General features: G+C 43.4%; 1 protein-coding gene across 6 annotated transcripts in view; it reads right to left on the bottom strand.

Moving 5' to 3' along the window:
- Positions 1-14,363, bottom strand: part of PRSS12 (serine protease 12) — a 497,636-nt gene that overhangs the window by 156,827 nt on the left and 326,446 nt on the right. For all 6 annotated transcript variants that reach the window (XM_073571862.1, XM_073571866.1, XM_073571863.1 and 3 more), the window contains 2 exons: positions 14,183-14,361; positions 13,654-13,795 (listed from right to left, as the gene is read on the bottom strand). In XM_073571862.1, coding sequence (XP_073427963.1) covers positions 13,654-13,795; positions 14,183-14,361 — 321 coding nt within the window. The remainder of the gene's footprint in view (positions 1-13,653; positions 13,796-14,182; positions 14,362-14,363) is intronic.

The following is a 14,363-nucleotide window of genomic DNA, read 5'->3' as shown; positions in this document are numbered from 1 at the left end:
ATTTGATATCCATAACGACCCAACCTATAAAATAAAAAGTGGAATAAAACGCGATCAAAAAGCCAAATATAAATAAAAATGATATCATTAAAAATGACCTCTTGTCCCACAAAAAACAAGCCTCCATACAGCTCCATAAGCAGAAAAATAAAAAAGTTTAGCTCTCAGAATAAAGCAATGGAAAAATAATTATTTTTTAAATATAAAAAACTTTTATTGTGTAAAAGCACCAAAATATTAAGGTGTGCAGTTTGAGGGCATGTGCCACTTTTTGAGACCATGAAACCTCTGCAGTGTGATAGCAGGTTGATGGTGGGTTTCCATGGCTGTCATCTTAGTACTCTTTGATGCCCCACCGCAGAATTGCTCTTTTATAGTTTCCCATAAATACTTGGAATTGTTTTCCAGTACATTTTATGATATAAAAAATGGTGTTATTCAAAACAACAAATCATCTTATGAGAAACCAGGCCTCATAAGGCAATGTTGTCGAAAAAAAGTTATGGATCTTAGAAGGAGCAGGGACTGAAGCACCACAATGGAAGATTGCCCAGTTATGAAAGAATTACCAAACCTACACCTCTTCTATAGAAAACTGGGATAAAACAAATTCTCTTAAATGGATTATTTGTTCCAAGTCGATAAGTCTGCAGTCATTCTACTGACAAGTGTGTGCGCTGCGGGGATTCTCCGGCTTCTAAGCAAGGACCAGAGCGTATGTATAAGTTATAAATACTCCCAGACAGAGACCATCTAGTGGCCGTGGGCTCACTCCATACACTAGTATGAAGAGAGGTCGCGCCTAGTGACGCGGTCATCCAGAGAGCGTTGCCAACTAGAGGGCACGGCCTCGCTCCATTAAAGTGTATGGAAATGAGGCCACGCCCACTTGTCAGGAGCATGCATAACACATACATAACCTCCGGTCCCAGGTCAGAAAATGGTAAATTCCCGCAGTGCACAGTGCATGTGCTGGGGGGATTCATAAGTCTGCAGTTATACAGCGTGACAGGACAACCCCTTTAAAGAGTATTTTTCAGAAGAAATTCTCCTTTCCTTCGCCCCTTGTATGTTCCTCACACAATTGTCTCTAGGATTTTTCCAAAGCATCCCATATTTTCTGGAATTCACTACCTCAGGTTGGCTTCCATGACTGAAACCTTCAGATGCAACTAGAAAACTCAACTCTTCAGTAAAGTCTGCTATAATGCTACTGCCACCTTATTACAACCTGTGCTATTTCAATTCATTAACCTATTCTCTCTTTCCCAAATACCATGTTGACTGAAAGCCTGTGAGGGCAGAGTACTCTTCACCTCTGAACTAGTCTGTCACTTTTAGTTTGTTTATTGTACTTCTTGTATGTTATATATATATATATATATATATATACACTCACTGGCCACTTTATTAGGTACACCATGCTAGTAAGGGGTTGGACCCCCTTTTGCCTTCAGAACTGCCTCAATTCTTCGTGGCAGAGATTCAACAAGGTGCTGGAAGCATTCCTCAGAGATTTTGGACCATATTGACATGATGGCATCACACAGTTGGCGCAGATTTGTCGGCTGCACATCCCTGATGCGAATCTCCCGTTCCACCACATCCCAAAGATGCTCTATTGGATTGAGATCTGGTGACTGAGGAGGCCATTTGAGTACAGTAAACTCATTGTCATGTTCAAGAAACCAATCTGAGATGATTCGAGCTTTATGACATGGCGCATTATCCTGCTGAAAGTAGCCATCAGATGTTGGGTACATTGTGGTCATAAAGGGATGGACATGGTCAGCAACAATACTCAGGTAGGCTGTGGCGTTGCAACGATGCTCAATTGGTACCAAGGGGCCCAAAGAGTGCCCAGAAAAAATTCCCCACACCATGACACCACCACCACCAGCCTGAACCGTTGATACAAGGCAGGATGGATCCATGCTTTCATGTTGATTACGCCAAATTCTGACCCTACCATCCAAATGTCGCAGCAGAAATCGAGACTCATCAGACCAGGCAACGTTTTTCCAATCTTCTACTGTCCAATTTCGATGAGCTTGTGCAAATTGTAGCCTCAGTTTCCTGTTCTTAGCTGAGAGGAGTGGTACCCGGTGTGGTCTTCTGCTGCTGTAGCCCATCTGCCTCAAAGTTCGACGCACTGTGCGTTCAGAGATGCTCTTCTGCCTACCTTGGTTGTAACGGGTGGCAATTTGAGTCACTGTTGCCTTTCTATCAGCTCGAACCAGTCTGCCCATTCTCCTCTGACCTCTGGCATCAACATGGCATTTCCGGCCACAGAACTGCCGCTCACTGGATTTTTTTTCTTTTTCGGACCATTCTCTGTAAACCCTAGAGATGGTTGTGCGTGAAAATCCCAGTAGATCAGCAGTTTCTGAAATTCTCAGACCAGCCCTTCTGGCACCAACAATCATGCCACGTTCAAAGGCACTCAAATCACCTTTCTTCCCCATACTGATGCTCGGTTTGAACTGCAGGAGATTGTCTTGACCATGTCTACATGCCTAAATGCACTGAGTTGCCGCCATGTGATTGGCTGATTAGAAATTAAGTCTTAACACACAGTTGGACAGGTGTACCTAATAAAGTGGCCAGTGAGTGTATATACACACACATCTTCACATGTACAGCACCTTTGAATTAATGATGCTTTAAAAATAATAACAATAATATTGCCACTTGTAGCCAAACAATAAAATGTTACCCTCTTGACAATGAACGTACTGGTACGCCCAATTATAGGTCACTTTGCTTCATGTGGGCCCAAGAGCTGAGCCTGCATCATACCCAGCACATGCTATCTGTGCTACACATCTGCCTGTAAGGCTGCATTCACACGTCACGTTTTTTTTGCATTTTCGCAGCGGTTTTTAACGCGCGATTTTGCCGCGAAAACGCAAAAATACAGCATCCCATGAAATCCTATGGGATTCCTCAATGCTGTGCTAATGCTGTGGATTTTCCCGCGGTGGAATCGCATCTCGGAAAAATAAGCAGCATGCTCATTATTTTGCGGAATCGCGGCAATTCCACCCACATAGGAATGCATTGTTCTGCTTACTTTCCGCATGTGGCTGTGCCCACCATGTGAAAAGTAAGCAGAACATTTGCGGATGGTACCCATGGTCCGGTGGAGAGGAGACTGTCCTTCGGGCTGTGGGTACCATATCCCTGTAAAAAATAGAATAAAAAATAAAAAATCGGGTTATATTCACCTTCCGGCGTCCCGCGCAGCGTCCCAAGGCTTCAGAGATACACGCGGCAGGTCCCGCTCCCAGTAGTGCACTGCGATAATGACCTTTGCTGTCATCGCTGTCTCGCAATGCTGTAGCGGTCTCGCGAGACCGCAACGTCATCAAAGGTCATTGCCGCAATGCATCACTGGGAACGGGACCTGCCGGAGCATCGTGGAGGCCTGGGGACGCTGCGAGGGACGTCGGAAGGTGAATATAACCTGATTTTTTATTTTTTTTATTATTTTTAACAGTAGATCTTTTTACTACTGATGCTGCATAGGCAGCCTCAATAGTTAAAAGTTGGTCACACTCGTCAAACACTATGTTTGACCAGTGTTACCAACCTGTCAATCAGTTCTCCAAGCAATGCTACAGATCGTTTGGAAAACGCTAGCATTCTGCAAGCTAATTACACTTGCAAATTGCTAGTTTTTCCACGGGAATTTCAAATGCGATTTTCCCGCGGAATGGAATTCTGGAATTCTCACGGTAACTTCTGCGGGAATTCCGCTACGTGTGAACCCAGCCTAATAGTAGCGATCCTTGCTATTTATTGTTAAACCCTTATATGCTGGCCTGGGAGGTGTGCTAGTTTACACGCACATTGCGATTCTTCCTCTTTCCATTGGTTTTCATTGCAGGTGTAAACCTGTCGAATGTACAGTACCTGCCATCAGTCTCTGGACAAGGGGTAGGCAGGATGGGCACCATTTGCCTACCCCAGAGGGAGAACATTTTGGAGAAAAAGAAAACCCTGACATTGCTGAATGTCTGTACCTGGCAGTCACTTTCCTCTGACCGCAGACATTCAGCAAAGTGATGGCCGGGGCGTGGACACACAGGGGAGCAGTGTAAGTCACTTACACCACACACCCCTCTCTCTGCCAGCACCCCGGCCATAGCTTCATCCTCAAACTCAATTGCATTTGCGTCTGTAAGACGCAAGTACAGTTGATGTCGACACCCCTTGGAACAAGAGCAGAGGAGCTGTAATCAGGTCCCTGACCTGCCAGGAATTCCAGCGATTGCAGAGGATGTGTGATGTCGTGATACATTGACGTCATTGCGATGTCTAGCGCCCACTGCTGCATCAGGTGGAAGAGGAGCCTGGACTACGTGAGCATAAACTTTTTTTTTTCTTTTTTTTTCTATTATTTTCCATTTAATAGTGTGAAGGCTATCTTACCTGAGGCCTGTAGGGAGATTCCAAGAGGGACTGGCTATGGGAACATAAGGGGCTGACTATGGGGACATAAGAGGGGCTGTGGGTACATCACAACAGGCGCTGACTATTGGGACATAGGGCACTTGCTATGAGGACATAAGAGGAGCTGTGGGGACTAGAGGTGAGTGAACCTTTCAAGAATCTGTTTGGCTATGTTCTGAACTTCTCGATGTTCCTGGAACAGTTCATTGAATGTAACCAAACAGCACTTAATTCAATGGGAGGCAAAATCAAATGCGTAGACAACAACTTCAGGGGGGCCAAAAGCTGTCAAAACAGCAGACACCAGAAAAAGTGGCAATTGACCGTCAATTGCGCTATAAAAAAATAATTACGTGGTTTCCCTGTCTTTTTGATAACCAGTCATGCAAAACTAACAGCTGCGGGCTACAACCCTCATCTGTCAGCATAAGCAAGGCTGGTTATTAAGAATACAGGGGTTCCCACGCTGTTTTTTAAATTATTTAAATAAATAATTTAAAACAGCAGCGTGGGGTCCCCTACATTTTTGACAACCAGCCAAACTAAAGCTGACATCTGGGGGGCTGGTATTTTCTGGCTGCTAAGTGGCTATGGATATTGGGCCCCACCCAGTATAGAAATAGTAGCTCGCAGTCACCCCAGAAAGGTCTCATCTATTAGATGCACCAATTCTAGCTTGTGGCCTTGCTCTTCGCACTTGCCCTGTGGCAGTGGCAAGTGGGATTCATATTTGTGGCTAATATCACTTTTGTATTGTACGATGACATCAAGCCCAGAGGTTAGTAATGGAGAGGCGTCTATAAGATGCCCCCATTACTAACCTCATAGTGATATTGTATAAAAAAACGCACAGCCAGAATAAAGTCCTTTATTTGAAAAAATGACACAGACGTCTTTATTGATTCTAAATTAAGCCATACTCCCTAGTCCACTGAGGCCAATGTCCCCTGCAATTGAATTAAAATAATAAACAACCACATTCCTCACCTGTCTGAAGTGAAGAGATAATCCATAATGTCCCAAAACAATCCTGATTATTTTGAGAGTAGTCACTAATGTTACTGCTCTACCCAGCAGCTGGCAACACACTGACAGGAGCATGTAATCACTCTTGCAGTGTGTAGTGCTGAGTTGCAGTTAGAAAGATCACCATAGAGTTCAGTTAGAGTTCATCAGCTGATGAGCCCGGGTGATCTCACTTATGGTACCTCTGCTGAGTGAGAACTTTCAACTGTATTTGCTGTATGGCAGATATAAATATCTCCCTGTTCAGCCTCACCTCTAAAATACACCACTTTTTTATTTTTGCTGGTATTTTTTGGTAAAACAGGTAACAATTCTAGTGGAAGTGGTCATCAAGGCGTGTTACCTTCACATCAAAGGGGGGTGCGTTAGGGGTCCTGTTGCCTTAGTTTCTGACCCTATCCTTTACATGGGGGCTGAGGTTTCATGTGTGGGGATGTCATTGGTTTCATCTGGATAGAGCACCAAAATACCTTGTCCCAGCCCTGCCTGCTATGATAGTTCTTGTGGATGAGCTTAATTGTAGACCATGATTTTTACTATGTACTGCGATACTCTACTATCGATCACAGATTCAAGTCGATTGCAGGGTCAAGTCTCCTATGGGGACTAAAAGTGAAATAAAAAATAATTTTTTAAAAAATATTAAAAAAATTATTAACCCCCTTTTTTCTACATTTAAAATAAAAAAATAAAATATACATATGTGATGTTGCTGCATCTGTAAAAGTCTGATCTAATAAATTAGAGAATTAATTAATTCAATCAATCAGTACATGCCTTATGAGAGAAAAATCAAAATGCCACAATAGAAGTTTTTCAGTCTCCACAGCACAGCTAACTCCAACTACACCAGGCTCTCCATGTACATTGTCTATGGACAATGATCTTCTTATCACAGGAGGGGGCGAAGTTGGACCAGGACTTACGCAGCAAGCTAGTCATAGCAATGTTAATGTCCTAGTGCTAGAACCTTCATTGCAAGTAAACAACCACACATAGCCTGATAAGTGACACATCACTGGATTCTGTGTGTTAACACCTACCTCATGCTGTCCTCAGATTATATAGGAAAAATCATTTGACAGATTTCTTTAAAAATAATAATAATTACAATATTTCAATTACTTTCTGCATCAAGTGCTCTTGTTATCAATATGTCTGCTCTGCTTGCAATAGGTTTCTACCAGGGGATATAAATCAGCCTGGTCATGTGATGAACACACAGGTACAGAGCTAATTCAGCACCGTACTAGGGGCGGTGGCAGACATATCATTAGTGCAAGCCCAAGAGGTAAGGGGCCCATTTCCACCTCTAAAACAGGTAGAATTGTGCATTATGATGAGCTAATGGGCTGCAAATGGCCTATTTACTGTTCTTGCACAGGGGACCACTTCTGTCCATGTCCGCCAGTGCACAGTACGGTATCATTGCCATAGCAATGTATCGTAACAAGCCATGTATCTCTATGTCCACTAAACGACAACACACTACAAATGTAAATTGCAGGGTCCTATGAAATAACAACAAAGCCATAATGAATCAAAACAGAAATGTGGCTGTAAAAATAAATTTGCTACACCATAATTCCCCTTTAACCTCTTCGCGACCGCCCACAGTAGATAAACGTTGGCGTTTGCTGGGCTTTGTGCAGCGCCGACGTTTATCTACTGTCGGCGGTTTTGTGCCCCCCGGGACCCCCTCATACCTTATAACGCGGGGATCCCGGTGCACAATGCATGCTGGGACCCCCGACGTCATCGAGACCTGATTGGTTCAGGTCCTGATGACGTCGCGTCACAGCAGCCAATGAGAGAGCTCGCTGGGAAAGCTGCTTGTTTCCCGGCGATCTCCCTCATTATAACGCGACTTCTCCTCTGAGCTCATGCTGACAGATGAGCAGAGGTGAAGCAGCATTACAGTGTGACTAGATCGCTGCCTGGCACAGCTGATCGCTGCCTGGCACAGCTGTGTCAGGCAGCGATCTTGTCACACAGTAACGCTGCTTCTCCTCTGATCATCTGTCAGTGTGAGATCAGAGGAGAAGTGGCGTTACTATGTGCCGGGCAGTGATCTTGTCACATAGTAACGCTGCTTCTCCTCTGATCATCTGCCAGTGTGAGATCAGAGGAGAAGTGGCGTTACTATGAGTCAAAAATACAAAAAATAAAAAACACAAAAATAAAAAAAAAAGTAAAGAAAAAAAAAGCAGGTAGGCAGGCTAGGGCTATGTCTAGGGTTAGGGCTAGGGTTAGGGCTAGGGTTAGGGTTAGGGCTAGGGTTAGGGCTAGGGTTAGGGTTAGGGTTAGGGTTAGGGTTAGGGCTAGGGTTAGGGTTAGGGCTAGGGTTAGGGGTGTGTTGGGGTTAGGGTTGGAATTAGAATTGGGGGTTTCCACTGTTTAGGTACATCAGGGGCTCTGTAAATGCAATATGACGCCCGCAGACCATTCCATCAAAGTCTGCATTCCAGAACGTCACTACTTCCCTTCCGAGCCCCACCGTGTGCCCAAACAGTGGTCCCCCCCCACATGTGGGGTACCAGCGTACTCAGGACAAATTGGACAACAACTCTTAGGGTCCAATTTCTCCTGTTACCCTTGTGAAAATAAAAATTGGGAGCTAAAAGATCATTTTTGTGGAAAAAAAATGATTTTTTTATTTTCACGGCTCTACATTATAAACTTTAGTGAAACACTTGGGGGTTCAAAGTGCTCACCACACATCTAAATAAGTTCCTTGGGGGGGTCTAGTTTCCAAAAAGGGGTCACTTGTGGAGGATTTCCACTGTTTAGGCACATCAGGGGCTCTGCAAACGCGACATGACACCCGCAGACCATTCCATCAAAGTCTGCATTCCAAAACGTCACTACTTCCCTTCCGAGCCCCACCGTGTGCCCAAACAGTGGTCCCCCCCACATGTGGGGTACCAGCGTACTCAGGACAAATTGGACAACAACTCTTAGGGTCCAATTTCTCCTGTTATCCTTGTGAAAATAAAAATTGGGAGCTAAAAGATCATTTTTGTGGAAAAAAAAATGATTTTTTTATTTTCACGGCTCTACATTATAAACTTTAGTGAAACACTTGGGGGTTCAAAGTGCTCACCACACATCTAGATAAGTTCCTTGGGGGGTCTAGTTTCCAAAAAGGGGTCACTTGTGGAGGATTTCCACTGTTTAGGCACATCAGGGGCTCTGCAAACGCGACATGACACCCGCAGACCATTCCATCAAAGTCTGCATTCCAAAACGTCACTACTTCCCTTCCGATCCCCACCGTGTGCCCAAACAGTAGTTTTCTTCCACATATGGGGTACCAGTGTACTCAGGACAAATTGGACAACAACTTTTGGGGTCCAATTTCTCCTGTTACCCTTGTGAAAATAAAAAATTGGGGGCTAAAAGATCATGTTTGTGGAACAAAAATGATTTTTTATTTTCATGGCTCTACGTTATAAACTTCTGTGAAGCACTTGGGGGTTCAAAGTGCTCACCACACATCTAGATAAGTTCTTTAAGGGGTCTAGTTTCCAAAATGGGGTCACTTGTGGGGGTTTCCACTGTTTAGACACATTAGGGGCTCTCCAAATGCGACATGGCGTCCTATCTCAATTCCAGCCAATTCTGCATTGAAAAAGTCAAATGGCACTCCTTCCTTTCTGAGCTCTGCCGTGTGCTCAAACAGTGGTTTAGCCCCACATACGGAGTATCGGCGTATTTGGGAGAAATTGCACAAAAAATTTTGTGGTTCATTTTCTGTTTTTACACTTGTGAAAATAAAAAAAATGGTTCTGAAGTAAAATGTTTGTGAAAAAAAGTTAAATGTTTATTTTTTCCTTCCACATTCCATTCATTCATGTGAAGCACCTGAAGGGTTAATAAACTTCTTGAATGTGGTTTTGAGTACATTGAGAGGTGCAGTTTTTAGAATGGTGTCACTTTTGGGTATTTTCTGTCATATTGACCCCCCAAACTCACTTCAAATGTGAGGTGGTCCCTAAAAAAAATGGTGTTGTAAATTTTGTTGTAAAAATGAGAAATCGCTGGTCAACTTTTAACCCTTATAACTTCCAAAAAAAAAAAAATTATGTTTCCAAAATTGTGCAGATGTAAATTAGACATGTGGGAAATGTTATTTATTAACTATTTTGTGCGATATCACTCTCTGATTTAAGGGCATAAAAATTAAAAGTTTGAAAATTGCAAAATTTTCAAAATTTTTGCCAAATTTCGATTTTTTTAACATATAAGCGCAGTTCATATCTAAGAAATTTTAGCACTATCCTGAAGTACAATATGTCATGAGAAAACAATGTCAGAATCAGCAGGATCCGTTGAAGCATTCTAGAGTTATGGCCTCATAAAGTGACACTGGTCAGAATTGAAAAAATTGGCCTGGTCACGAAGGCAAAAACAGGCTCAGGCGCGAAAGGGTTAAGTAAACCAAGAAGACTACAAAGTCTTACATATCATTGTGATGTATTATTGGCTACTGGAGGCAAACATCTGGAATCCCCATTACCAGTGAACCCATTTCAGACAAGACTATGATGACTACGAGGATTAATATAATTAAACTTCTTCCTATGTCAAAGAGGCTATTTTAGTACTAATTATCCTGTAGCTGCAGGCACTAATCATAGAGACCTCGTTTCCACAGGATGCAGTAGAGGTGGAACTGGCGCGAACAGAGAATGACCTCTCTAGTATGGTATTCCGTATAGATAAAGTGATCAAAATGATTCAACCCCAGTTAGTTTAAGGATTTTTATCACATTTATTTAATTTGTAGAATCCACTTGTTATATTAGTTGTGTTGAGCCATTTAAAAAGAACCTGTCATGTCAGAAAACACTATTAACCTGCAGATATAGGGTTAATCTGCAGGTAAAAGGTGTTCTGAACCTGCACAGCTGTCGCACTCAGAGCCCCACGTACTTGTTTCCTCATCTTTCCCTACTTCGCTGACGCTTCTGTGCGGCACACGTTCGGCCCGGACCGTCTAGTGTACTTGTCTTCATATCTGTTCTTCATTTACAACCTGGGCTTGTTTTCCATGACATTTCTCCCCTGGGTAGAATTTTTCTACAATAATCATGTTGGGGAGACATCTGGAACAACTCCATTTTTTGTAATATACTGCCATCATTCTCAAATACCCTCACTTTTGCCTGTTTTCTCCTGGCTACCAGCTGCTGATTCCTTCTATGGAGACTTCCTCCATATCTGGAGGCAGACCAAGTCCTCCGTCCTTAATACTGTGTCTCAGATGAAGACTCATGCTGACAAGAAAAGAGGTTTTCTGCCTCTGTATCAGCTTGGAGATAAAGTCTGGTTGTCATCCCATAATATTTGCCTAAAGGTGCCCTCATACAAGTTTGCTCCCCATTACTCTTGTCCATACAAAATTGTCAAGCAATTTAGCGCGATGACCTACTTCATCTCTCGGCGAGTTTAAGGATCCCTTCGATGTCTCTGTCCTTAGATAGGTGTCCTTAACAATATCTCCAAGCGTCTTACTCCAACCTCTACTGCTGTTTGGGGGAGGACCTTTTATCTGGTGGACTGGTGATGATTTGGATCTGAAGAGAGATCCTGTGAACCTGCAGAAGATATCTGTGCCCCTCATCCTGGATAGAGATGGGCCCACCCAAACAGTAAAGTTCGGGATTCATACCAAACATATAGTGTCTGTGCATGGACGCCGAACATGGACCCTCCTGGATAAAAAGGATAGGATGCCAGCTTAGGGGACCATGACCCTGGCTGGAAGAAAACAGATCTACTCAATTGACCTGGCTAAAGCTGACAGCTAAGGGTTGCAATTCCCAGCTGTCACTTTTGCCTGGCTGGTTATCAAAAATACAGAGGTACACATTCCGCTTTTTTAAATTATTTATTTAGAGCTCAGGCGCTGCCTGATGAATACCCTCATCAGCTGCTCCTGCTCTTGCTGTTATTGGGGCCAGCAGCTGACACCAGAGACTGGAGATATATAATGACTTTATAAGGTGTCGCATTGCAATCTGCGACTGTGACATAGAGGAGCAAAAGTTTCTAAACATATCGGATTTTCTGTTACTGATCACAAGCCACACATGACCTATTTACCATATGCTTCAATGCAATTCACATGTGACTTCAACATGAGTGCGACTTATCTTTCATTTGGATATTTTTTTTGAAAGCTAATGCACAGCTCAAAAATAGTCACACGAGAGCACGTCACAGACAAGTTGCACAGATGTTTTTCCCACCCAACTTTTTTGAGATTTGCTGTTGTCCGAACCTTATCTTTTCTGGGAATGTAGGGGTGGGAATTGAGCCTTGCCTTCACAGTAAATGCAATGCCAGCTTCTGAGTTTTCCCTCTGTGATCAGTGAGGCTGCTGCAAGAGGTAAGGAGTAAAGGCCCCGTCTCACATAACGAGATCGCTAGCGAGATCGCTGAAACGTCACAGGTTTTGTGACGCAACAGCGACCTCGCCAGCGATCTCGCTACGTGTGACACATAGCGGCGACCAGCCCCCCGCTGGATATCGCTGACCATGCTCGAATGTCCAGAGCCATTTTTTGATCATTGGCGTCACGCTGGCCAGCATGCATCGCTGTGTTTGACGCCGACGAGCGACCTTGTTGGCGACGCAGAACTCAAGGACGCAGGCGTGAGTCGTCAGAATAGCTGCTGTGTGACAAGGTCCAATTACTGCCGAGGTCGTTATACGGATCGCCGAATTGTTGCTGCGTCATTGAGTAGATCTGCCTGTTTGACAGCTTACTAGCGACCATTTAGCGACGTACCAGCGATCCTTACCAGGTCATATCGATGTCGGGATCGCTGGAGCATCACTTAGTGTATCGGGACCCTAAGGCACGCAGATCCAAGTGTATGCGGAACCTCACTCAGAATAGGAAGCCTGGCAGGAGCACAGTACGTGATATCAGACATAGGAGAGGTGGAGGGGCAATGGCGTAATCAGGGATTGCAGTCATACTTGGGCCTAGAGAGGAGCCCAAAAGGTTCTTTTGGCTCATATGAGAAGACTTAAACTATTAATGTCTCATAATAGTTAAGGGCCTGGAAGGAGATTTTGCTTTAAGGATCACGTACTTCAAGTTACACTACTGGGGAGAGGGCTCGAAGCTCACTTCACGGAGGACAGAAACTGATAAAATGAAGTAAAAGTGGGAGATGCACTATGCTGGGGAAGGATGTAATGTAACACATAATTATGTATTGGGGTAAGATAGCAATCAGATCAATGCACACACTGAGTGACAGACACAAAAGGGAGTGACACAGGAGTGAGAGGGCCGACTGGAAGCTCACTGCCATACAGGACAGCAGAACTGATGGATGGAAGTGCAGGAGGAGATTAGGGGACACAGATGATGAGGGAACGAAGTAAAATTAGGGAGACTGATACAGGAGGGAAGGGGAGAGCTGGGAGATCACTGCCCACGCAGAACTTGAGCATTGATAGAAGAGAGGGGAAGGGGAGAAGTTGGAAGGTGCATGAAGCTAATGAAGTTGGAAGTGCAGAAGGAGAGTAGGGTAAGGAAATACTGGGGGAAGAAAGTAAAATTAGGGAGATGAACACAGGAGGGAGGGTGAGTGTTACGAGATCACTGCCCACGCAGAACTCGAACATTGATAGAAGGGAGGGTAGGGGGAGATGGTGGAAGGTACATGAAGCCAATGAAGCTGGAAGTGCTGCATGTAAGCAAACAGGGTGACCCAGGAAATACTAGTAATGAGACTATATAAATACATCTTTAAGCCAATCAAAAGCATTATAAAGTTACAAAAAAGGCTTTGAAGATGCATCAAATTTATTATTCAGCAAGAACCACAGTAATAAATTTGAAGAATTGGGTATACTTCTATGCTAAATAATGACACTATTAGTAAATCTGCCCCACTTTCTATTACCATTTGACTATAACTCATAATAGAAATTAGTATTACTATTATTATTATTATTGTTCTGTGCAATTTGTTCTACTCTTTCAGTTGGCTGTGTGGCAATGCCCAAAGGCCCATCCGATCATGGAAATAAGATGTCAAAAGGTGCAATCAGCCATTGCTTCTATACATTTAACATACCGCTATGAGTCTAGTGTTTATGTTTTATATACGTTTTCTAGTTTATAGTAGACATGAAATGATTCTTACTTATATCCCAGTTGACGGCACACAACTTGTGTATTCAGCTCTGTCCACCCGTCATCACATATCGTCCCCCACTGTGAATTATGGAAAACTTCCAGACGTCCTTCATGGCTACCTCTACCACCTGCTAGTCTAATGGAGCCATCTGTATGAAATGTAATAGATAGGCAGTATTATTTTCAGCTATTTGTGCACACGCAATAGAACCTATAACAATATCATAAGTTCCTAGACTAAACATCCAGCAATTCCTTACGTAATAGTTTAGTTCAGTGGCAAATTGACGAATTATAGTAATGGCATGTTTATTATCCCAATAACCTCCAGGTCTTCTGCTGACGAGGTGAATTGTTTAATGGGCTTTTTTGTATTGTCAATTACAAGGAAATTTCTGGCAGGACAATGAACAGGCTTACAAATCAATAGTGTCTTTCAACTCTTTGTAAATCATGACAATGACTTTTGTAAACTCAATATTATGGAAGATTTATGAACAAAACAAGTTAAAATGAACATAAAGTGTATGTGATACCTGCAACTGGTGTACAGGAAACGCCTGCATCTTCTTTGTGTCCACAGTTGTGATCCCCCCATGAACTTCGTTGACACTCTTCTATAGACAGCTCATTTCCTGTGCACTGTACCTCATCCAGGAGAATCTGACCTGTTCCTGCTCCAAAATGAGCATGACTCCAAGCTTTTGCAACCCCCCT

Source organism: Dendrobates tinctorius, unplaced genomic scaffold (genome assembly GCF_039654945.1).
Source record: "Dendrobates tinctorius isolate UK_male_01 unplaced genomic scaffold, ASM3965494v1 ptg000030l, whole genome shotgun sequence".
Classification (NCBI taxonomy): domain Eukaryota; kingdom Metazoa; phylum Chordata; class Amphibia; order Anura; family Dendrobatidae; genus Dendrobates; species Dendrobates tinctorius.
The sequence above is the reverse complement of the archived record's forward strand: the minus strand, read 5'-3'. Positions and strand labels throughout refer to the sequence as shown.